General features: G+C 44.6%; 1 protein-coding gene across 1 annotated transcript in view; it reads right to left on the reverse strand.

Annotated features, from left to right (window-relative positions):
* LOC126962281 (guanylate cyclase 2G-like) overlaps window positions 1-22,562 on the reverse strand; it is a 43,409-nt gene that overhangs the window by 19,960 nt on the left and 887 nt on the right. The window contains 12 exon segments of the mRNA XM_050803139.1: window positions 5,472-5,543; window positions 6,085-6,123; window positions 6,125-6,190; window positions 6,902-6,985; window positions 9,203-9,340; window positions 10,924-11,087; window positions 11,817-11,925; window positions 14,299-14,493; window positions 16,530-16,625; window positions 16,628-16,717; window positions 18,866-18,975; window positions 20,978-21,311. Of these exon segments, the coding sequence (XP_050659096.1) occupies window positions 5,472-5,543; window positions 6,085-6,123; window positions 6,125-6,190; window positions 6,902-6,985; window positions 9,203-9,340; window positions 10,924-11,087; window positions 11,817-11,925; window positions 14,299-14,493; window positions 16,530-16,625; window positions 16,628-16,717; window positions 18,866-18,975; window positions 20,978-21,311 (1,497 nt within the window).

The raw sequence follows: 22,562 nt of genomic DNA on the forward strand, positions 1-22,562 counted from the left end.
GGGAGGCTAAGGTGGGCGGATCATGAGGTCAGGAGTTCGAGACCAGCCTGACCAACATGGTGAAACCCTGTCTTTACTAAAAATACAAAAATTAGCCTGGCATGGTGGCACACATCTGTAATCCCAGCTACTCAGGAGGCTGAAGGAGGAGAATTGCTTGAACCCAGGAGGCAGAGGTTGCAGTGACCTGAGATTGTGCCATTGCACTCCAGCCTGGGCTACAGAGTGAGACTCCATCTCAAAAAAAAAAAAAAAAAAAAAAAAAAAAAGCCTCAAGTTGGCTGGGCGTAGTGGCTCATGCCTGTAATCCCAGCATTCTGGGAGGCCGAGGCAGGTGGATCACTCGAGGTCAGGAGTTCAGGACCAGCCTGGCCAACATGGTGAAACCCCGTCTCTACTAAAAATATAAAAATTAGCTGGACATGGTGGTGGGTGCCTGTAATCCCAGCTGCTCTGGAGGCTGAGTCATGAGAATCGCTTGAACCTGGAAGGCAGATGTTGCAGTGAGCCTAGATCCCGCCACTGCACTCCAGCCTGAGCAATAAAGTGAGGCTCTGTCTCAAAAAACAAATAACAAAAAAGAACTATGGGATAATACAGAAAACATCCAGAAGAATGGATACATGCCCCCAGCCCTGCCCCAATCACTCTCCACCCCCTACCCCATGTTCCTTTATCAAAGTGCCTTATTTATTTTTAGATGGTAACGTTGAATCACATTTTGAAATTGCCGCCCACTCAACTGGACCTGGAGGGGCCTGGCTGGGATTGCCTCTGAGACTTCCCCAGGGAGGCTCCAATAGGCTAAGGTCCAAGCTTGAAGTCGGGTGAGACCTGTGTCTAATCCAGAGTTCGCTCTGATTCCAGCAGGAGACCTCTCCATTCAACAGAACTGTCCCTGATACACACAAGGTTTTTTCTGCTTTCCTCCTGCCCTTGCTAGTTCCCAGGCCTACCTCAAGTATGAGATATTTTACAGTCAACGATTTTACATTCTAGGATTTTAGCAGAACTCCTTCCATTAGGGTGAAAATGACATGCTGAGGGATGCTTGGAATCCTGGGTGTGCATTCCTCTCCAAGAGATGGGACGCATGTCTTTATTTTCTATCTTGATGGAAATGTATGATTTTTATGTATATTGTCATAGAGCAGATAGAGCTACGAAAGGATTCATTATTTACATGTCAGATTTTATACACTTTTGGCAGCTCTGAGACAGGAATAACACAGGGTGACTGCAGGAGAACAGAAAATTCCAGGTCTGTTACACATGGCTAGCAAAAAGGAATTGAAATAGCTGCATAAGCTATTATTTTCAGGCCTGATAAGACCCTGAAAAGAACAGGGTGTGGGCCAAGCAGGCTAAGACCAATTGGACCCAACATGGTGCTGGATTTGGCCTAAGTTTCACCTGGGACCTTATTATAAGCTCATTAACATACTAGGTCACACACCCACCGGTGCCACAACAGTTCCAGGAATAGCCATATTTGATGTAAAAATGGGTAGCACCGCAGTTCCCAGAAATCTCCACCTTTTTCCAGGAATCCTCATGAATATTCTACCCCTTGGTTAAAGAAACTCAAGAAGGTAGAAGCCTCAAATCCCATTGCGCCACTCTTTCTCTCTCGAGTCCACCCACACTCCCCTTTCCTGAGTGTGTACTTTTCACTTTGCAGTAAATCTCCATACTTTCACTATTTTCTGATTTATCCTTGAATTCCTTCTCACAATGGTGTTAAGAGCTTTCACATTGGCTGGGGTCGAGGGCCCACCAGCATTTGGGGACCTCCCCTAGCCCGCCAGTATCAGTTCAATCATCTGTCTGTTAGGTACATTTCTTGCCCTACTGGAAATTCCTGGGTGGCAGACAGGGCTCCTACCTCTGGGCCCCATATCTGTACTCTCTGGTACTTAGCAGGGAGGAAGCATCACATAGAAGAGCAAACACAGCCTTTGGAGACGGACTGGCTACAAATCCCAATCTGTGTCTTACCAGCTGGGCAGGTGACTTCACCTCATTAAGCCTCACTTTTTCCCTCTTGGAAATGGAGATCATGTTACTCCAATATTACTATGATTGGAGCTAAAAATGAATTAATAATGGAGTTCATTGTTAATTATTGAGATCACTGTCCAATAGAAACATAATACAAGCCACATGTGTATTTTTACATTTTCAGCAGCCGTGTTATAAACCAAACAGGTGAAGTGTATTTTATAATGTTTTATTTAACCCAATGCATTGAAAAATCTTATTTCAGCAAGTAACCAACATAAACATATTAGCAAGATATTTTATATTTTATTATTCTTGCTAAGTCTACAAAATCCAGTATAAACTTTATAGCACATCTCAAATTGAACTAGCTACAATTGCAGTGCTCATTATCCACATGTGGCTGGTGGCTATCATATTTGGACAGTGCAGATTTACCCCATAAGAGTGTTGGGGAAATTAAAACAAGAAAATGTACTTCTTTTAATACCAGTAATAGAATTATCTATGATTGTGATAATACTACTGCTACTACTAACAATCAACATTTACTGGACGCCTTTTACAGGCAGGGCATGGCACTAAGCATTTTGCATACATTAGGCCTCATGCAACCCTATGAGTCAGGTACTGATGTTATCTTTACACAGAGGATATATGAGGCCCAGGGTTGTTAAGGTCACCTGGCCAGTAAGTGGCAGTCAGGGTTCAAACTCCAAAGACAACTTCTATACTGAACTATCCTTCATCCTCTTAATCCATCGAGACTTCTCTTACTTAGACACGAAGCCCTATTTGTAACTCAAGGAGAGTATTATACTCTCCAAACTCCTCCCAGGCTTGCCCAACTGGGTTGAACTTTTTGGGGACAGGACAATGAGGTTCATTCATCTGTGCCTCCTACGCCCAGAATCGGGTCTGATCCAAATTAGGCACTCAATCAATATATGTTTGTTGTCTTGAAATGTCTATGGCATCTTGGAGTCCCTCTGATACCTGATATAGAGGAGGTGCTGATCAAATAGACATCGAGAGACTTGTTTCCAAAGTACAATTGCCTTCATGGAGCTTGGCCCAATGCCCAGACTCATGGGAAGGCTCTAAGAGAACATTACATTTTCTGTTACTTGCAATCCCCTTTCAAAGAACATTGGCAGAGTAATTAACCTCAAAGGTCCTACCTATGCCTTGACCTAGCCTATTGTGTCATCAGTAGTGACCCTACATGATCCCAGAATGTGCACACTCCATCTCAGGAGGTAATGATCCTGCCAAAGCAAAATGCCAAGCTGTCCTCTGTTTTCCTGGAACAGAGTAGAGGGTAGACTCAGTGAGCTAGAGTAGGTGATGACCACCAGGGAGCTCTTCCCCTTCAAAGTGCCATGCCCACCTGCCATAGCGTTTTTTCAGAGAAACCTTTGGGTTAATGCTTCTTGAAATCTGATGCCTACACTAAAGAGATCAAATCTGTTAGTCATTCATGGCTTGGTGAGAACTTACTAGCTTACTCTTCACTTCCAAAATAAATGATGTCGGCTATTTTGATGGGGGCAGGAGGCAGATAATTGGAGTCCTTCTCTATGCTTGGTGGGAAAAGAAAGGAAAAGTGGGTGAAGGGAAGGAGAGAATATTCCAGGGTAGGAAAAGATGCCACGTCACATCCTCCCAGTTTACAACCACTGCCACTTAAAGAATTTTATATGTACATCTCCAGACTGTTTTATTTTCCCCTAGATTTTAAGCCATTCAAAGCTGGAAACAAGTCCTTTCTTCCTACAAAAGTGACCAGAGTAGGATAAACTCTTAACAGATGCTCAATAAAATTTTAATGAAATAATAACAGTGGTGGTCCAGGGTTGCCAGTGAAGACCCAATCACAGAGACGCTTCTGTTTATCGACCTTGCTTGACAACAATCTGCTGGCTTCCTGCTAAAGCCTAGGAGGTCAAAGTCTCACAGAGCTATAGGACTCAGCTCCCTAGAAACAAAAAGCAATAAAATCCTTGTTGAAGGAAAGCCTTTAGACTTCAATTGGGCCAAGCTCATTCATTCTACCTACGTGGAGGTCGAGGTCTAGAGAGGGGAAGTGTACTGGCAAAATCACTCAATAAGTGGGTGGCCCATTAATCCAGGAGGGCACAGCCTGTGTTTCATTCTTTTTGCCCTCTCAACACACAGGTGAGTCTTCCCCACAGGAGTCTGTTGGTGGATTGATGATTGGACTATTGACTAGCAGTGGACCACCATCCTTCACCGTGCTGCCCATGACTGAGAGGTTTCCTCACCAGACTGACTCCCAGGTCACTGGCTTTGTCCTTCTGGTGGTAAAAGTACAGGCAGCAAGCTTAAGAAAGAACAGCTGGATTTAGTGCAGATAGGAGAGAGCAGCCTCAGGATGCTGGTCCATACTGACATGGCTTGTCCCACAGCAAATCTCCTCCCACTCCTGCCCTCTCCATCCCTCATCACCAGCTGCATACCTAGGGCATGGCCCTTCAAGACAGTGGCACCTTGGGCTTTGGATCCAGCTGCCACCTCTCAGCATTTCCACTGCCTTCCTGGCAACAGGCAGGAATTGGTCTCTCTCCAACTCCCTCTGAATTACCCCTCCCCAGCCCCTAATGGGCTTCTAGATGTGAGAATGACTTCTCCCTGTGGTAAAACACAAAAGCAAGCTCTCGTGCTTCCTACTGAGAGGCAGTATGGTACAGTGGTTAAGGGTATAGGACTTGAAAATGGCTGGGTTTGAATCCTAACTCCACTATTTCATAGCTATGAGACTTCAGGAAGGTCATATGTACTTTCTGTGCTTTGTGTTTCTTTAATCTGTAAAACAGAAGTAACAATAGATCTATCTTATATTTTTGTGAGAATTAAATAAATTAATATATACAAAGTACTGGAAAGTGCCTGGCCCAAAGTAGGCACTCTATATATTTTAGTGTTACTATTATTCCCTTCTTCTTTGCAGTCACCATAGCCCCCTGGGCCAAAGCAAAGATTCTACCTCCTCCGATCAGCATCTCTGGCCCACCTCTTAGGTCAGCAGCTTTGCGGTTAATGTGGCATCCCCATTTCCTAGGGAAAGAAATCAGGGGCTAGAGAGCAGGGAAGAATATCAGGAATCACCTCCCCCAGTCCGATTTATAATCCAGTGATGAGATGCTCTTTGAGATAGAAAGTTCTACCCTACAATGTAAATATTCTGCTCTTTTCTGATTGGGTAAACTTGGCATCCATTCCAACTTTAGTGTAAAATACTTTCCTCTCTCTATATTTATTTGCAATCAGGGAAGAAGAAAAGAAAAAATCGGATAGAAATGATAGATTTTAGAGCTGGAATCACCTTGAAGAGGAGATCTGAAGAGGTCCAACATTTTCAAGAAGAATTACAGTTCAATTAAATTCAAGACAGAGCAACTCAAAAATACTATCACATTTATTCTTTGGTAAGTTTATGTTATACTCACATTGACTATGTCATATGCAAATGAGAGTTTGAATATCCAATCTATTTCATGATCCGAGTTTCTCAAAACATCCTGAAAAACACAGTTATTCAAAAGATTCCTAGTGACTCAACATGAAGCACAGTGAGCTTTAACGATTGAACAGATTTGACTGTAACATAGCTTATATTTTTGGCCAGAGCTAACGCAATGTGGGGCAGAAGACTTTAAACCTAATAACTGGAAATCTTCCCAGGAGATACCATAACCTGACTCAATATTAAGAATGCACGCAGTCTCAAGTTTTACAAACACTTCCTTGTTCCTGACAGAAAGCTGTCGTCACATACCATAATAGGATGGGCCCAGGAACACAGTTCAAGAGCAGTCATAACATCTTAAGAGAAGAAACCAAGCTCAGTTTCCCCCCAGAACAAAAGAAGCAGACACTTGGCTAATTTGATTAGCCAGATTACCAGATTATTCTGATTACCAGAAAGTAGCCTGACAAGATAATTCAGGTCTTGCAATTAGACCAGAGAGGAACTGGCCTTGGATGAATAGCAGAGGTCACTGAGAAACTTCTCTATTATCTATCACTAATCAAACCTAAGGTGCACTGTACTGTCCTTACCTTAGGGCTTCCTTTTTTGCAATACTGAGTGACAATGCAGAATGTTAGGTGGTTCGGTGCAAATACCAAAGAAGGGAACAATGTTCTCGTGCCTTAATTCACCCATCTAGAAATAATCATGGTTACAATAGCTCATGTATAGAGTGTGTCTCTATGTCCAGGACCATGCTGTGTGCTTTGCATATTTTCAGTCAATTCTTATAAAGACCTTGTTAGATAAGAACTGTTACAGATCCCATTTTACAGATGAGGGAACTGGCACTGAAAGGTAAAGTAAAGGAACGGCTATAAGTGGCAGAGCTGGGAGGTAAACCCAGGAAGTCTGTCTCCAGCAAATAAATCAGAGGAATGATCAAAGTCTAACCTCAGCCATGGGGATTAACTCAACCACGTCACAGTAGCTGGACTCAGCCCTGCTTCCACGCTTATGGCTGTCAATGCCAGTGTGGGGCCCACAGCAGATCACAGAGAAGGAGCAGGAAGTCAGGCCCATGAACCTGACTCACTCCAAGGACCAGGTTCAAGGCTGGCAGGCAGGCAAGCAGCCATCACAGACACAGAGGATGAAGGGCCAGAATCAAGGCCAGGAAGAATGATGGGGAAGAAACAGAGGTAGGAGTGATCCCAGGCTTCAGATGCCTGGGAGAGGCCAGGGGTCTGAGATTCAAAGCCTGGGCTGTCGAGGGGAGGGAGAGGTAGGTCACGTTAAGGGAAGCAGCCTCCCATCTCTGCTCCTTTGGGACCAGGGAGCTGGCAGAGGAGGGGCAGAGAGCATCACTGCTTTGTCTCTCCACTGACCCTGGGCAGGGGGCCTCACCAGCTGTATTTCCTGTAACACAGTCAGCTTCCTAACCCAGGCTTCTGCTTGGTGACCACCATAGCGGATGGCCACGTGGTTTCCCTAGAATCAGAGAAAAAGTGGAATGTTCTTAACTCAGGATGAACCAGAAAAAGCTCCACTTAGGGCCAGGGAGAGGAGCAAGAAAACTGGAAAGAAATGCATCTAGGAGCCAATCATCAAGCTCCTCACTGCCCAAAAAAACCCCTTTGGTGACCCTGTGCACAGCCAGGCACTGAGCTAGCTGCTTAATACGTAAGATCTCCTTTAACTGGCATCACAGCCCTGCGAGGTAGGTATGATTGGCCCATTTCCAGATGGGATTGTTGAGGTTACGAAACTTGCCCAAGTTGCATATTTGTAGGTATTACAGCCAGAACTTGAAAGTCTGACTCCAAGACTATGCGCTTTCTATTATATAATAATATCCCATTATCATTCAGAGGAAACAGTGAGTTACAGTGATAAGTGTAGGTTTGGAGTCAGTTGCCTGATTCTAAGCCCAGTGCTACCACTTACTACCTGAACAAGTTGAGTTGTTCTTAACTTCTCTAAGCCTTTATTTTCTCATCTATAAAATGGGATTGAAAATAACACCAAATCTAAAATAAGTTTAAAAAAAAACACACACACACCCATCTCATAAAGTTTTCTGAGCATTAAATCAGTTAAAATACCACTGGTAACTCAAGGCCTGGCACAGATTAAATTTTCAGTAAATGGCATATTTTATTTGTATTGCCTATGGAGTCTGCTTTTAGAGAGTCACTTAATCAGGCATCACAAAAACATATTGTAATGTGGTAAGAGCTAGATAGAAGAAGGCATAGAATCTGGACCCAAGAGAAGGTAAGCCATAAGAGAAGATAAATATCAACCAAATATCTTTCACATTTCGTATGAGGGCAATGGCAAAGGACTCAGGACTGTGATGGGAGGGCCACGGAGGAAGGAATGCCCGGGGGATGAAGAAAAGGATTCTTGGAGGGGTGATGCTTAGGCTGAACCTTGAAGGATAAGAAGGTTCCACATGGGTTGGGTGGAAGGGCAGTGGCATCGTCAGAAGGTGAAACATACATGGCAAAATTGGCAAGACCAACTGGGTGAGCACAGGATTTAAGCCAGGGGAAAAAAGATTAGAAAAATAGGTAGGGACTAGCGAGTTAAGAGGCTTGAGTCCTTTTTTAAAGAGTTTGGGCACTATCATGCAGGCAACAGAGGTGGGGAATCCAGTGATGGTGTTTGACAGAGGAAAGACGAGACATATTTTCGGAAGATCAATCAGACAGTGATATGCTATGTGTTGCTACTTCCTTCTTTATGTGGCCGGGTGACCACCACATAGAGGTTTGCATTGATGGTGGTCCCTAAGGTATTTGGTAATATCCCAGGAGGTTTTTGTAGTTTGAGAACTCAAGTAAGCAAACATTTAAAAAATCAAGTTTCATTGCATAGGGGATAATTTGGCTCTAGCCTTTTCTAACCCCAATTTAGAGCAATGAACAATTCTTCCCTTGCTCGGAGCTTTCTGTCCTTACTCTCTGGGACCCCCATTTTAAAGAATAAATACAATTTCGTACAAACTCTTCCCCCAAAGGGACTCGAATTTTGGAAGGATTGCTAGGTACAGGCAGCAATCATGGTCTGGGTGTAGGAGGGAAGGTGAGAAAGGACAAGCGGGAATTATGTTCTAGGCTGCAGCAGCAGTCACTGTCTATACCACAGAAGCACCAGGCCCCACGACTGATTCATCCATGCCAAAGTAACAAGGATGAAATAATCCACACTCTAGGACTGCACTGTCCATTCACGGAGCCACTAGCCACATGGGGCTATTTAAATTTAAATTAATTAACATTAAATAAAATTTAAAATTCAGTTGCCCAAACACACTAAGGTTCAGTAATCACAGGAGGCTAGTGGCCACCTTATTGGACAGTGCAGATCTGCGACATTTCCATCATCACAGGGGGTTGTATTGGACAAAGCTAAGTCTAATCTAGAAGCCAGCTTGGGAATCACCTAGAAGATTCTTTAAAATGCAGACTCTCAGGCACCACATCAGACCTATGGACCCAGAATCTGCATTTTAATAAGAGCCCCAGGTGATCCTTCCGCATATTAAAGTTTGGGAAGCACTAGTCTGGAGTCACAAGACCACCTTGGCTTTTGCTTGGAGAACGTTCTCCTATTCAGAATGCCCCGCCTGGCAGAAATGATGCAGAGAACAGGACAGAGATACACTAAGATCTATAGGCAACCACCTGGCCTCAGAAATACCTGATAAAGCCCTATTGGGGCATAGAAGAGCTCTTCCCCCTGCTGGCTCTTGACAAAAGAGCTGAGGTCCACAGAAATCACCACACTAGATGAGTTACTGGTGATGCCTCTTGACACAGGTATGCCTCTCTAGGGTGGCTGTAAAACAGGAAATGATTTGGTCACTCTCAGTAGCAAGGTCAAGTACTAAAGGGAATGCATTTTATAGAGGAGGAAGCTGAGTGCCAAGGTCAGACAGTTAACAGAGAGTCAGGATTTGAATCCTGATCTTTCCGACCTGCTACGTGCATCACTCTAAGACAGCACTATCCCATCCTCCATGCCCTCTATGGCGACTGTACCACCATGGAGGTGTAGGTTCAGAGGGAAGGCTCTGAGGTCAGACTGCCCAGACTTAAGTTCTGGCTGTGGCACTTAATTAGATGTGTGGCCTGGGGTTAGTGTCATTTTCTTAAAGAACATCTAACCAGGTTGTCTCTGTTTAATACCCTCAGTGCCTCCCAACACCTAGAAAACATCTTCAAAGCATAGGAATCTTGTTTTCAAGGAGAATCTTATCTGGAACCCTCATGTAGAAATGAGGTAGATCAAAGCAGAGCTGCTTTGGTGGAACAGGAAAGAGTAAGTGTCTGAATCCCCGGGGATGTTTGGAGATGAGTTACTAATAAATCGCAGTCACCTGCTCTTAGCATGTTGAAGCCTCCCTGACTTGGTACCAGCCAAGCTTCCCAGCCCTGAGCATCACACATCTCGTTATATCCCGTGTGACTTCACTTTTTTTCACCACTTGCAAACTCACTCTTTTCAAATGTCCCCTCCTCTCCAAAGTCTTCCAGATGCTGAGACCTTAAGTCCCTCTATCTGCAGGGCTTCCGTCTCACCGTGGAAACACCTCTCTGACACTTGCCTCCCTCTGGAGGCATCTCATTTGTGGGATATCCCCATGCCTTCTATGATGCTTGGCTTGTAGTTAATGGTCAAGTCCTTGTCAAACAAATGAACATTACTGTATTAGTCATCAATTGATTAAAGGAGTTAATGTGGTTTTGAAAATAACTAAATCCAGCCGGGCATGATGGTTCATGCCTGTAATCCCTGCACTTTGGGAGGCTGAGGCAGGTGGATCACCTGAGGTCAGGAGTTCGAGACCAGCCTGACCAACGTGGTGAAACCCCATTTCTACTAAAAAAAAATACAAAAACTTAGCCGGGCGTGGTTAGAGGCACTTTGTAATACCAGCTACTTGGGAGGCTGAGGCAGGAGAATCACTTGAACTCGGGAGGCAGAGGTTGGAGTGAGAGCCGAGATTGTGCTGTTGCACTCCAGCCTGGGCAACAAGAGTGAAACTCCATCTCAAAAAAAAAAAAACAAAAACAAAAAAAAACAAAAAATAAAATAACTAAATCCTCCCCAGGAGACAGCTTTAATATCTGAACAGCATCTACAGTTCTCAACCACAGAGTAACAGAGCAAATGGAACTTTAGAGACTGTCAATCATTTGTAAGTATTTAGAAACTGAGTCTTGGGGAGGTAAAATGACATTCTCAGATTCAGCAAGCAAGTGGGAGGCCTAGAACCAGAACTCAGGCCTGGAGACTCTTCATGAAGTATTCACTTTATAAATTAGCCTCTTGCTCTTATAAGCTCCTAGATGAAGCACCTTCCACAAATCTCCAGCAGTGACCAGGAAAGGGGACATCTGGGTCATATGTGGCCTCACCTTGTTCTGGGGAAGAATGATGATATCGTCAAAATTGATTTGCCACCAGATGTCTTTGTTTTGCCTCTGCAGTTTTCCCCTCTGCGTCCTTAAAATCAGACCTATGATGGCAGCCCCCAAGACAGGAATCAGGATCATCATTGTGAGAACCACAGCAGTCACGCCTGGAGGGTAGAGGCATATTACCCAGGCCTTGCCTATGAGCAGTAGCATGTACATCCCTGCCCAGCTGGGCCCTGCCAAGCAGGCTTCTCAAAGGCTGTCCTCCAGAAGGTCTGGGTTAGGACACATGAAGTCTACTCTGACTTGTCTCTTCCAGGAATTTTTCCCCGACTATCACCCTAGTTCCCATTGGAACTGCATTCACCTCCCACTTTGCATAGAAAGTTCCACTGCAGAGAAATAATAATGATGACTTCTAACTCCACCACCAGTGTTTACTGAACATTTACTGTGTGTTCTCCTTAGGGTGGTTCTCCAGGCATGATCCATCTAATTCCAGGGCTGGGCTCCTAACCACTGGGGCACACTCCCCTGCCCAGACTCTCTCAACCTCCCTAGAGGTGAAGTTCCTGAGACTCAAATCTCAGGAGCCAGGTTCCCTTAGAGCAGTAATTCTCCGCAGGAGAGGAAGGTCATTTTGCTTCCTAGGGGATATCTGGCCATGTCTGGAGACATTTCTCATTGTTCCAACTAGAGGGCTGCTACAGGTATCTGTGGGTAGAGGCCAGGGATGCTGCTAAACATAATGTACAGGAATGTGTGACTTGAAATGCCAGGCTCACCATACACAAAAATTATCTGGCCCAAAATGTCAACAGTGCTGCCTGCCATAGAGACACCCTACTATAGAAAGTCTTTCCCTGCTACCTTCTCCAAGCAGCCATACTTACCCATCAAAGCAGGCTCAGTTTCAAAGAGCTCATTATAAAATCCACAGCCAGGTCTGTCTTCAGGAAGGGAGCCAGGGGTCCAGGCCATATTGGAGAAATTCCTTGTAGTCTTTAAAAAAAAATAAAGGTCAGTGTCAGCTCAATTTATTCTATTTGACTCTACCTCATGTACAGCAGGGACAACGGAAAAATGCATGTTATTTGCAAAACTCAGGCCCTGGTCTCTCAATTCAAACTTCTGTCCAGTTTGCCCAACTCTCCTAGGCTCTTCAAATCCAGCCTTCAGGTAATTTCATTCAAGGAAGGCAATATCTTTTTGCCGTTGAAATAGCTTCCTCAATCTTTTGACTTAAACCACGTCACTTTAGGTTTAAAAGATGACATGCCAAGTCAATGTTGCTGGGACTTTCGCCTGTGTTTGATGTAGAGAAATCTTGTTATACAGCAGCTTGAGATCTCGGAAGCACAGCTTCACTTGAAGCACAGCTCCTTCACACCCCAAACTAGTACATAGGCTCTGACAAAGGACATATTGCTGATTTTGTCTCACAGGGGACAGGACACAAAATTACCACTGATAAAGCACCTAATAAGCGCCCAGCACTGCCGGTGGTGTTGACTTCCTATGTCTAATCCTAATTAACCCTTCAGAGGGGGCACCATCATCTATCTGTTCCCAACAAGCAAAGCTTGGAGGCACAAACTCCTTGAGTCTTCCTGCCAGGGCCAGGAAGAGGCACAGCTGGTACACAAACCCAGGCCTATCGGGCCCCAAGTGCCGTGTTCTTTCCAGCATGCCACACTGCCTTTCTGTGTGCATATCCGTGGGCATCCTGAATGGGGGTCTTGAGCCCGAGGTTTGCACGGGAAAGGCCAGAGCTCCTGCGACAACCTGGGCCACTGCTTTCAGTGTGCATTGCGTTCATGGAGCCAAAGCCAGTGGGGTTTGGGGGTTCTGCTCCCTAATTCGGTCTCCTAGAGGAGGCCTTCCTTCTGGAATGGTCCAAAAGCCCTGCGGCACTGGCCCATGGAAAGGATGCTACCATGTGGCAGAAATGAACAGAGGAAACAGAGACAAATACTCCAGTTCTGCCAAGGCTAGTCCTATAGCCCATAAAGGAACAGAAGCCAGTTTGGAGGGGTGAGGAGGGCCCTTTGGTCATGAGTCCCTGAAAGGGGTCCACGGGCCCCAGAACCAAAGTAGGATGACTCAGGCTCTCAAAGGGCCTCACTGCTCTTCACACCCTCCCCTCATCCCAGCATGAAGAATTCCTAAAACCACAGGAAAGAGGAATTAATTGATCTGGCAGAGAGGATTAAATTGAGAGCAGAAAGAAGGACCCCCCCCCTTGTGACCTCTCCCTTTTTTAAGCAAATGCTTTAGGGTCTGAAAGGAAAGAAGAGAGAGAAGTTGGTGAATATTTCCACTTGCAAAAGGTATCAATAGGGTAAACGAGACCTGCTTCTATGAAATAGAAAAATATAAAATAGAAAGTATAAAAATAGGGACCATTTGGCCGGGCACAGCGGCTCACGCCTATGATCCCAGCACTTTGAGACACTGAGGTGGGAGGATCCCGTAAGCCCAGGAGTTTAAGACCAACCTGGGTGACAGAGCAAGACCCCGTCTCAAAAAGAAAAAAACAGAACCTACTATTTAATGAGCACCTACTCTGTGCCAGGTGCATGTCATATTCTCATTATGCTTATGTTACAGGATAGCAAAGAACATGAGCCCTGGAGAAGGCAGGCTTGATTTTTGAATCCTGGCTCCACCATCTAATAACTTTGTGACCTTAGACAAAGTACATAACCTCTGTAACCTCGGTTTACTCACCTGAATAATACAGATAGAAACAGTACCTGCCTCATGGGCTGTGTGAGGATTCAATTAGGTAATACTCAGAAGCTCTTAGCACTTGGGCTAGTGTAAGGTAAGCCCTCCTTAAATGTCAGTTATTATTGTTTCTGTATGTGGTAGCAGGTGTTATCCCTATCTTACAGGTGACAAAACTAGAACAAGAAAGATCAAAGCAGTTGGTCAGCTGAGTGTGATTTGAAAGTTCACTCCCCAGCAGGGAGTGAACTCATCCCCACCAGGAAAGCAAGAATGAGACTACAACCCATCTTTAGAAGTCTGTGGCGCCAAGGCCCCCATCACAGAGGCTGCAGATGGGAAGTGACCCCGGGAGACGGCTCTCACATTTCTGAATTTTATTCTTGATGGACTCAGTTTCAATGCAACTGAGGGGGAGAATTCCCAAAAGGGGATAAGGTGCCCAGCGGCCTCCTCTCCTGGTCTGGGCAGGCTCCGGCCGGAAGGATGAGTGAACTGGGGGAACTGGGAGGTCTTAATCTCAACTACCCTTACAGAAGGAAGACTGGAATCCCCACAAGAAAGATGAATTCTGGAGTTCAGTGCGAGGCAGGCCCTGAAAGACGCCTTTAATTACATGCCCAAGATCTCAAAGCCCCCACCGACCGGAGCCGCAGGTCTGAGTTTAGAACACCCCCCAGCAGTAAGCCAGCTACCCTGCACCGTGGTCAGACTGGAACTCTTCAGAGCGCTGACCAGCTGCCGCCCGTCCTGGAAGTCGCCTCCAGCCTTTACCATCTGCTTCACGGCCTCAGCATAGAGCAGGACGGCGTCGTGAAGGTAGGCAGAGTAAAGGCTCACCTTCAATAAGACAAGCAAAGCAGGGTCTCAAGAGGTTCATGGCCTCTTGAGTCACCGTCCAGCGGTGTTAGGAGGAATCTCTCTTCGTCCGCCTGACAGTGGCACACAGCAATGTCTTCCCCCATTCCACACAGCAGAGGGCCCAGCACACGTCTGCGCCTGCGCGTGCGCCTGCGCTGTGAAACCCAGACGTCGCGGTCTTCTTCATTTTCCTTCTGAATGCCGCGTTCCCCAATCAGATCTCCTGATCCTTCAGGGACGCTCTTCAGGCCTCAGGTGGGAGGGAGCATGGTTTCAGGGGAAGAGGGTACATGTTGGAACTAGACCAGCTCAGCTCCCTACTGGCTATGGGTAAGTTCCATAACCTCTCTGAATCTCAGCTCACTGCTTTATAAAATGGGGATAGGCCAGGTGCGGTGGCTCACGCCTGTAATCCCAGCACTTTGGGAGGCCAAAGCGGGCGGATCACGAGGTCAGGAGTTTGAGACCAGCGAAACTCCTGACATAGTGAAACCCCATCTTTACTAAAAATACAAAAATTAGCCGGGCATGGTGGCGGGTGCCTGTAATCCCAGCTACTCAGGAGGCTGAGGCAGGAGAATCACTTGAACCCGGGAGGTGGAGGTTGCTGTGAGCCAAGATTGCACCACTGCACTCCAGCCTAGGTGACAGAGCGAGACTTTATCTCAAAAAAAAAAAAAAAAAAAAAAAAAAAAAAAAAAAAAGGATAAAACCGCTGTTGGGTTGAATGTGACAATAGTTAAATGAGGCATAATAGGTAAACTATCCATTGCAGTCCCTGACCCTTAGTAGGTCTTCAGGACATGATGTCTTCTATTGATCAGTCAAGGAAAATACAATACAAGTGCCTACTAAGTGCCAGACACTGTTCTCCCAACGGTACCAGGTACAACGCTGACACTTAGATTGTTCCTCAAATATTCTTTAATTGGTTATCTTGTCTTATATGTTGGGATCCACGATCGGCCCCCTCATTTCGAATCAAACTCCTTGTCATCAGTGGCCTGTGGTCACCTTAGGGCTTCAGCTTGGGCCCATACTGGAAGTAGCTCTAGCTCTGTACAAAGGTCTGTCTTCAAAAAATTCTCTGTGGGAGCCAGACACTGTGCCTTCTCATCACACACATACTGGGATTACCACAGGCGGACCCTCTCCCTCCTGACCATCTTCTCCCTGTTCCAGCCCATCTGCTGGCCCTGACCTGTCCTAGCTCCACATCTCTGACCACTCCATCCTGGGTCTAGGTCCTGGCATCCTCCTGGGGAAGGAAATTGTCATGGTCTGAGTAGCCATTAATAGCCACGCCTGTAGTGGCTCACGCCTGTAATTCTAGCACTTTGGGAGGCCAGGGTGGAAGGATTGCTTGAGCCCAGGAGTTCAAGAACTGCCTCGGCAACATAGAGAAATCACATCTGTACAAAAAAAAATTTTTTTTTAATTATCAAGGCGTGATGGCATGTGTCTGTATTTCCAGCTACTTGAGAGGCTGAAGTGGGAGGATTGCTGGAGCCCAGGAAGTCGAGGATGTAGTGAGCATGATTGCACCACTGCACTCTAGCCTGGGTGACACAGCAAGACCTTCCCTCAAAAAAGGAAGATACCTGCTTTGCTAGTTCCATGGACAATGTTACTAAATACACAACACCACAGCCTGGGAGGTAGATGCCATCATCAATCCCGTTTCACAGATGAAGAGACCAAGGTGTAGGGAGGTTAAGCAATTCGCTACAAGGTCCAACAGTTAGCAAATAGCAGCAGTAGGATGGGGGCATAGGCCTCTGCTCCAAAGGTGTTTCACCCAGTAACCTCTGAAGTATAAATTCACAGGAGAGCATCAAACTGCTGTTTATTTTGGGCGTGGAAGATGGGGAAGTGCATGTGTGTGTGCACCTGCATGTGTGTAAGGGAGGTGGGGAGAGATGAGGAGAAATAAGAGGGAGAAATGCAAAAGCCAAACACAAATGTCATCAAAGAAGGGGAGGAGGGAGCCTGAGCTGGAAGACCCGGCATCAGACCTGCTCCTCCGAGGAGATGGTGCTGCGGAAAGGCGGCCTCCTCAGCGTTTGGTAGACTTGTTTCCAAAAGCCTTCGTCTCCACGGCCTTCTCCGTAGGAGCTGAGGGCAGTGAGAGAAGCACTGACCCATACATCTTTGGGAGGTACATCATTTTCTGATTTGTCAGTACTTCCTTCCAAAAATGGTCCTAAAAAGTAATGAAATAAATGTTGGTGTTTGGTAGGAAATGCCTTGGCAAGGGAACTGCGTGTAACGCAATGTTTAATTTGAACCACTACATTCTAATCCTTGGAAACACAGTGATTCCAGAAGGCCTGCAATACAAGGTCCATGTTCTCTAGCTGGCATATAAGCAGTGGAAGGAAAGCCACAAATAAAAAAGTAAAAATGTACTTGGTGCATACAGCAGCTAAGATGCAGAGAGCTTACCTACTAACAATGATTACAAAAACTTAAAAAGCTTGGGACTATAGATTCTTGCTTTTTTTTTTTTACTTGTGGCATAGGTGTTTTGTTATCATCATTATAATCTATATTATTACCATTATGAATAGTATATACCCAGTCGTTATATATATGTGTGTGTATATATACACATATATATTTTGACATCTCACACACACACATACATATATATATATGATGATATCATACCATAATATTCTGCAGCTTGATTTTTTTCCACCTAAACCTATACTGGGAATACTTTTATAAAATAGATTTATGCTATTCTTTCATGAAGCGGCATGAATTCAATTGCATGGACATTGGTGTATTCTTAGTTCTATTTTCTGCCACTACACACCAGTTGGAACTGGATCATCAAGGTGTGGGAGAAGGCAACAGGGGAGTTGAAAAGTTTCCCTGCCAATACTAAATGTGGTCCATCCTCTCCTCTCCTCATCTGCCTGAAGGCAGAGATGAGGAGGAAAGTAAAGAGAAAGGGAAGTGGTCACAATGGAAATCTAAGGTAAGCGAGTATTCTGGAAAGTCTGGCATGCCTTTAGAATTCCAGCTCACCACCCAAAGAAATCTGAGATGATTTTGTGCATCTGAAAGACTTCATGATAAAGAAGGAAAAATCTGGGACGTTACTATATATCTCCCTTTATTTTCTTCTGTCCTATTTCAGCTTCTTGTGATCATAGTTTTAAAAAGCTTGTTTTAGAAAAATAAAACTACTAGAAAAATAATGCAGTGTGTCCATAGGAAAAGGCAAGTGGCTTTTGTAGATGCCTGTTGTATAAGATGCTTACAAGCACAGACACAATAGCCCTGTGAGGCAGATACTACTTGCATTATTTCCATGCATCAGTGCACTTGATGAGAGGTGGAAAAGGAGCCCAGACCACCTGGGTTTGAATGCCAGCTCTCCCTCATACTAGTTGGATGGCCTTGGGCAAGTTTTGGCACCTCTCTGAACCTCAGTTTCCTCTTCTGTAAAATGAGGATGATAAAAGTATCTACCCCATAGGGTGGTTGTAAGCTGAAATAAGCTTTAATGTATTAAACACTCACAGTGAGGCCCAGCACTCCATAAACCCTCCAGAAGGCAGAGTTGTGTAGGGTGAGCTCAGAGTCTGAAAGGCTCAGTCTGGAATACTAGCTATGCCACTTGGGAGCTCTGAGATCTTAGGTAAGGTACCTTAATTATTTAAGCCTTGGTTTTTCTACCTGTATATTGGAATGCTCATCATATCTACTTTCCAAGGCTGTTGGAAACACCAAGTACAAAAGGTACAGGTACATAAATAATGCATTTAATAACTGCCTCGCAAACCCATTGAGAATATTAAGTGCAATCATGTGCGTAAACCATGTAACTCAGTCCTCATAGTAAGCAATTGTATTTTTAGCCATTCTCATCATTACCAAAAGAATCAAACCACCTAAGAATTGCCTCATTGCATCAATATGTTGGTCTTTCCAGCCCTTAGTTAGAGCTTCAGCAGGGACACAGGGAGGTAGCTGTGGAAGAAAAAGAAGTGAGAGCCACTTGTGTCTAAGAGTCCCTTGGGAAGGTCTTAGCTACCCGGTAGAAATGACAGTTCTTCCTCAACCGCTGTTGTCTGATACGGCGTACAGAGGACCAGGCCCTCAAGCCAGCCGACCTAGTTCAAGACCTGGTTCAGCCTTTCACTAGCGGTGCAGAAGAACTCTGGGTAAGTTCTTCCAGCTCCGTCTTAGTCTCCTAATTTTAAGATGAGGACGCAAGAGTGCCTACGTCATAGGGTTGTAGTGAGTGCTCAGTGAGCTGATGCATCCGGGTCATAGTGAGTACTCCATACTTGCTACCTCTTACTACCGGAGCCATTGAGTGGTCGACGGGACCCACCTCCAACTGCTGCAAAATGATGAAAATGAATTCTCCAGTGTTGAGTCCCAGGTTCTCTGCAGCCAGCAGAATAATATTTGCATCCTCTGAGCTGCAGATTAAGATGATAACTATAAGAATGAAAATCAGAGTCAGCCAGTTGCACGTGCTCGTGTATGTGTGCGCTCTCATACATGCTCTCACTCTCTCTAAGTCTAGCCTAAAGCCACTGTAAAAGAGACATGAACTTTTTCTTTCCTTGGGCATGTTTTAGGAAACAGGAATGCCTAAACTAGTCCCTGAGGTTTTACTTCTTTAACCAAGCCTGCAGTGTACAAACTAGCGGCTATAGCACTGAAGTCTTTACTGCAGCCTCCTCACAATGTACAAGTCAAAAAAGTTTGAGATCACTTCTGTGCTCTAGGTTTTTTCTTCTTTTTGGCTCAAAAATCAGAACAGCAGACCTGGCTTGTGACTTGTCAGCCACACCTCAATTAAGAGGAGTTCACAAAGGACCTAGAATCAAGGGCATTTGGACTTTCTGAGCTGGGCTGGCCGGAGGGAGGAGTAGGCCGTGGTACTTTTCTGCCATTTAATCACATCACTGTTCATTTTCAGAATATACAAATGAAGTAGTGGGTTTTATTTTTTTATTTATTTATTTTTGAGACAGAGTCTCGCTCTACTGGCCAGGTTAGATGGAGTACAGTGGCATGATCTTGGCTCACTGCAACCTCTGCCTCCTGGGTTCAAGCAATTCTCATGTCTCAGCCTCCAGGATAGCTGGGATTACAGGCGTGCATCACCACACCTGGCTAATTTTTGTATTTTTAGTAGAGACAGCATTTCACCATGTCAACCAGGCTGGTCTCCAACTCCTGGCCTCGAGTGATCTGCCCGCCTCAGCCTCCCAAAGTGCTGGGATTACAGGCATGAGCCACCACACCCGGCCAGTTTATTTTTTAAATGAAGTAAATTATAGTCGATTTATCTGAGCTCCAATGTTGTGTCAGGCACTGTGCTGGGCACAGATATAGCAGTGAACGAGCCATCAGACAGACAGCATACAAGTGAACAGATTAAAGAGATCACTGAAGATTCTAATTAGTGAGGTTGGAAATGGATGCTGTGATGCTAATGGGTGGGGAGGGGAAGCAACTTCACATCGTGTCATTAGAGAAGGCCTCCCTGAGGAGGTGGACTCTGGACCCAGTCAGCAATGATGCAAGGATGAGAGGAAGCTACCCTCAAGAAGGTGCTGGGTAGGCTGGAGTGTGACTCAGACCACATAAGAATTGCCTCATTGGATCAGTATGTTGGTCTTTCAAGCCCTTTATTAGAGCTTCAACAGGGACACAGGGAGGTGGCTGTGGAAGAAAAAGAAGTGAGAGCCACTTGTATCTGAGAGTCCCACATTAGCATCACTGGGTGGAGTGGGTGCAGGTGACACCCTAGGCCAAGGGAGTAAAAAACCCTAAAGTCTCAAGGCTGGAGAGAGTTTAGTTTATTTGAGGAACAGAAAGGAGTCAGTTACTAATTCATGCTAGAAAGTTGAGCCTTATAGATATCACCACAAAAATAATTGCTGTCGTATGTTGACCAACTACTTGTCCAGACATGGTGCTGAGCACTTTAGAGGTGTAACCTTATTTAATCCTCCCTTTTCTATGACATAGGTAGGATGATTGTCTCCATTTTATAGATAAGATACTTGAGACAGAGAGATTAAGGTACTTACCCAAGGAGGACACAGTTTAAAAGTGTCAGAGACTGGATTCAAACCTAGGTCTGTCAGTCTGCAGAGCCCCTACTGTAAACAAATAGTGAACTCCAGGACCCAGCCCACCTGGAAGATGCTTCTAGAACTTACTCTGTGTTTCATAACACTGTAGCATGTGGGGTTTTACTTTAGACCAAAAAAAAAAAAAAAAACCAAAAGCAACCCACAATTTTTTGTTAGTGATGTCAAGCAATAAAGGAAATTGCTTTTATATAGTATTAATTTTGTACCTTGTTTCCATCTGTTTTTACACTCAGAGAAAAATGAAGAGTTTTTTTTTTTTTTTTTTTCAAATAACCTGCTTGTCCCATTTTTCTCTCCAAATAAAAGCAACAGAAGACTTTTCTACTTACCCCTGGCAATTGATGATATCCTCCAAAGATGCTCTTGAAGAAGGACTAAACTATTTTTGGTGTATCTCATGCTGGCAGTGATGATAAAATGGGAATTGAGTTCGTTCTGTACAACTCTCCACAATCCATCCACTCCATCCCAGGAGGAAGCCCCAGCGTAGCCTCCGAACATCCCAATGTGTTTCCAGCCCAGGTACTGGAGACTTTTCTGGAGCACGTCACCAATGTCCTGCTTGGGTGGCACAAGTTTCACACAGGTGTCACACAGCTTTTTGGTTTGTCCAACAAAGTCAAACATGGAGATGTTCCACTCAGAGGCCAGCAAACCGATAGCCTTGAAAATAACACAAAGGATGTCTTTGCATAATTGAGTTTATGTACACGCAAACCCCAGTGTAAGACATCTGCATAAACCTCAGATTCTGTGAGTCTATGGGTCATACCGGGCTGTTGCTTTTGTAATGTTGATGACAAAGTCAGTCTCAGAGAACAAAGATAACAAAAGCAAGCATTAATTGAGCACTTACTATGTGCTGAGCACTCTAAGAGCTTACATATATCATTTCAACTTTCACAACATTTCTAGGTGTTACTATTACCCCCTTTTTAAGATACAACAGGAAGACACAGAGATGTAAGTTACATAGCTAGCAAATAGTGGAGCAGGGTTGGAATTCATGTAATATGGTTCCAAGGCCCACACTCATAGTTACTCATCCTCTCTTTCTTTCTTAATTTCTCCCTTATTCATTTTTCATTCATTTTAATTAGGGGCCTATCACATACAAAAACTTTGGAGACCTTGCTCTTGAAGGAGCTCATGGTTTATTACAAGAACCAAGGTATATAAAAAATAGCTTTAAAGTGAAATATATTCTTTAAGATGTATAGATAATAGATTTATAGGCATTTAGAGAACTAAACAATTACTTTTGATTGGGGAACTAGGGATATGGAGGGCAGAGATAAAGGGATAAAGAAAGGCTCCATGACATTTGATATTAACTCTTAGACAGGTAGCCTTTGAACAGATAGAAATGTGTCAGATGGGGAATTCCAGGAAAGACTGGCTCAAATTTAAATGTAAACTTAGTTCTGCAGCTCCAACTAGTGATAGTTCTACAATATTGTTGAGAGCAAGACCTGTGCTGCTCCTTCCTGTTCGCCTTTTGCATCAACACTTTTCAGGTGACATGACACCCAAGGACACCAACAAAACTCATCCCAACAACCAAACAAATACAGGTCATTCATTTCCCTCATTTTCTTACTGTAGGTAAGGTAGTTTGCCATACTTGATTCTTTCTCATTTACTTGCATTTTCACTGATTAATTTATTATATGCACCAAAGAAAAGCCTACTCAAACAATTGATAATTTTCTATTTAAAACCACGCATTTGTTTCTTCTTAATTTCCTAAGCCTTATAGCTTAGGAACATGAGAGTAAACAATAAGAGTCTATATGCAACAGCATCAAGTTCAAACAATCAACAAGAGGAGGAAGAGGGTAGGTGAATGAACAATTATTGATCTGAAAGGCTTTCTGGCCAGATATGGTGGCTCACGCCTGTAATCCCAGCACT

Source organism: Macaca thibetana, chromosome 9 (genome assembly GCF_024542745.1).
Source record: "Macaca thibetana thibetana isolate TM-01 chromosome 9, ASM2454274v1, whole genome shotgun sequence".
In the NCBI taxonomy this organism is placed as follows: domain Eukaryota; kingdom Metazoa; phylum Chordata; class Mammalia; order Primates; family Cercopithecidae; genus Macaca; species Macaca thibetana.